General features: G+C 51.5%; 1 protein-coding gene across 1 annotated transcript in view; it reads left to right on the top strand.

The window, feature by feature from the left end:
- The first annotated feature begins 922 nt into the window (after window positions 1-922).
- Window positions 923-3,209, top strand: part of LOC115063633 — an 18,055-nt gene continuing 15,768 nt past the window's right edge. Inside the window, exons 1-3 of the mRNA XM_029536756.1 lie at window positions 923-1,028; window positions 1,807-1,904; window positions 2,195-2,308. Coding sequence (XP_029392616.1) covers window positions 923-1,028; window positions 1,807-1,904; window positions 2,195-2,308 — 318 coding nt within the window. The remainder of the gene's footprint in view (window positions 1,029-1,806; window positions 1,905-2,194; window positions 2,309-3,209) is intronic.

Below are 3,209 nucleotides of genomic sequence, written 5' to 3'. Positions count from 1 at the left end.
GCCCTGGCTGTCCTGGAACTCACTTTGTAGACCAGGCTGGCTTCTGCCTCTGCCTTCCAAGTGCTGGGATTAAACGCATGCACCACCATGCCTGGCTTTTTTTTTTTTTTTTTTTTTTTAAATATGAGGGTTTTAGGGTCCAACTGGGTCCCCATTTCTTCTCCTCTAAATGTACAGAGATAAGCACCAGCTGTGCCTTTTGCTGCTTTACACACACACACACACACACACACACTCAGCAGGTCTCTCCTGGGGGCAGAGGCACCACAGCCTGTGACTGAGCACTCTTGCTGTAGTCATTGTCCTTCCTACTGTCTGCTGCTGGGCCTTCATGAGGCCATCTCACTGGGTCCCCACAGTGCTGGCTCTAGGTGGTGCTGAAATCTTGGAGTTCCTCACTAACTGCCTTTTGAGAGGAGTCAAGGATTAAGGAGCGAGGGGTGACCTCAGCCAGGACCAACCTAGTTTTCTTCTGGGTCACAGATCAGTGCTCAGGGACATGCAGTGTGTAGTTCCCTCCGACATGCTGGGGTGCCAACATGACCAAGAGGACCAAGCGCTACTCCCACTCCACATGCATGGCTTAGAGGCTTTGGGATTCAATCTTTGGCGTTTGTGGAAGGGTGACATAGTCTGGGCACCTGCTCTGGCCTCAGTTTCTCTTAAGTGCCCAGCCATAACAGTGAAGGAACTGAAACTCAGCCGATCCAAGAGTTCTGCCCAGTTACATGGGAGGGCGTGGAGGGTGTGGAGGGCGTGGAGGGTGTGGAGGGCGTGGAGGGCACCTGAGTGTTTGGCGTGTGTCCCTGCTGCTGCCTGGTCTTTTCCTGCCATTGTTAATGCCCAGGGACTATGTGGTCATTGCTCACAGCTTGTCACCTGCTCCTACTCTAAGAAGCTGAGCTTCTCTGTCAGTGGTGACATGCAGTCTGCTGTGGAAGATGGTTCTCCCTGGGCAGAGGACTGGGATTCTGTCCACGGCCCTCCCTACATCATGACTGCCCAGTGGCTGAAGGTCATCGGGGACCGTCAGGAAGGCCCTCTCGTCTAAGCTAGAGCGTTCAAGCCAGGCATCCTCTGAGCCCTCCCTTAACAGCTAACTCTGAAGAAAAGAGGCTTAGAGTGAGGCAGAGGCTAGGTCAGGAGGCAGACACAGCCTCCACAGGGTGGGAACACACACAGGGTGCCTTGCCTCAGCCTTGGGTCGGGGGGAGCATCAGAAAGATGAAACACCTCCTTTGATACCCTTGAAGACCTTGTAACTTACAAGAGACATAGTCTGAAACACCCCAGAATTCCAAGTTGCACTTTGGAATTCCCTCTGTAGCACATACCTACGTGAGCATCATCGGCAACAACCATGGCTTCTGCCTGTCAGGCCTTGTGAAGCCATTGTGGGAGCCTCACACAGGGAAGCTGTGTCCCCTGAGACGCTCTGCTTGGCCAGTGAATTGTTCCCGGTCTCTTCGAAAGTACAGGACAGAGCTGAGATGGGACCTGGGTCTTTCTGGTAGCTTCTGTTATCTATGCTAATTCAGTTCTTGCTTCTGGAGTAAAAGGTGGCGTGAGGTGCGGTGTGGTGAGGGTGAGGGGGTGAATACAGCCACATGGCAGCCATGGTCTCCTAAGGCTGCAAGGAAGGGGCTCTTCTGGAAGTGCTGGACGCTGGCACGGTCCTTGTGCCGTGGGCTTTCCCTCCTGGCCTCTGGCCTCAGTTTCCTTGCAGGCCAAGAAGCACTGAGGCTCAACCAGAAGAGAGGCTCAAAGCATACCTGCCACTCAGGTGCCCTCATCCATGGTCTGCAGGTCAGCAGGAGCCTGAGAGGCCACATTCTGGAGGCCTGTATGATGGGCACCTGACCAGTTTCCAGCTGAAATCTTTGAGCTTTCTCAAGTCACTGAAGGTATGTCCTACCCCATGATCCCAGGCTGGTGACAACTGTGACTTCTGTTTGGAGACTAGCTGTGAGCAGTCTCTGTCCCCATGGCTGAATAGAAGGCTCCATAACATAGAGCTAAGGGTTTAAAAGCAGCCCCCAAGCCCCCTTGTTCAGCCTGAATGGAGAAGCCACAGACAGAAGGAGTAGGCTGTTGCTAGGAAGGCCTGACCAAGCATGGGATCTATTAAGGTGATCCTTATAGTCCATTACCAGCAAGGCATAGCTGAACCCTGAGGTATGGGTTCTCATGACAGCTGGACCAGCAGAAGCAGGAGCAAGCACTGGCCCTTCTGCAGCAGCAAGCCGAGCAGGAGGTGTGGGAGACACAGATGTTACTGGATGAACTTCTCTTCAAACACCAGCTGAAGGTCAGAGGCTGCCCCTCCCGAGGCCTTAACTAGTGTGCTAGCCCTGCACAGTGTCGCCCCATCTGTGACCCTCCCTACCCCCAGGGATGGTCCACGGGGGCAAATAGAGCAGAGACTACAGATGGGGTGAGGGCTCGGGGAGCAGGGAGGTGGGAGAGGGTGTGGAAGCCCTGTGAGTACCAAAGGTAATGTCGATAACTGGGACCAGCTTCAGGGAGACAGATTAATTTTACTTGGGGCAATTCAAGTGTTATATAGTTTTGGGGGACTCAGGGAGGGGGTAGGACTATTCAGGATGGGCCAAGATCATTGACTGAAGGCTTAGGCATTCCAGAAATCTGATGTGCTAGCTGAACAGGTTCTTATAGGCAGAAAGGAAGTTAAACCTGTAATCTAACGTGACATTCTGCAGGTAGAGGCGTGTGGAGGTTATGGTTAGAGAAGGAGAAGCCCTGCTAGTGAAGGGAGTCCTCCATTTTAATTAGAAGGGTTTTCCCACATTTCTCCCTCATTTATTTTTATAATGGTGAGGTTTCATTGTGCCCCTCAGCCTCTGTGCTGGGGATGGCTTCGTATTGAACCAGAACCTGATTAGCAGTGATTTTTGCAATGCAATTTATCTGCCATTTTAAAAATTGGACAGAGCAGGGTATAAGAATCAAAATAAAACACAACATAATGTTGTAATGGGGAATGAGGAGTGGGAGCCAAGGAGACAATGGGTTATTGAACCAATGTAATTGCTCAGTGGATTGAAATCTTGACAGCAAGTCTGAACAGAGGTTGTTTTTTTTTTGTTTTGTTTTTTGTGGTTTTTTTTTTTTTGAGTGTAAACAGTGGTCTGGTGACCACGCAGCCTAGGGTCCTTCTAAAGTCAGACCTGAAGGCAGATACTCAGAGG

This window comes from Mus pahari, chromosome 3 (assembly GCF_900095145.1).
Source record: "Mus pahari chromosome 3, PAHARI_EIJ_v1.1, whole genome shotgun sequence".
In the NCBI taxonomy this organism is placed as follows: Eukaryota; Metazoa; Chordata; class Mammalia; order Rodentia; family Muridae; genus Mus; species Mus pahari.
Note: the sequence above shows the minus strand (reverse complement) of the source record. Positions and strands in the feature narration are given on the sequence as shown.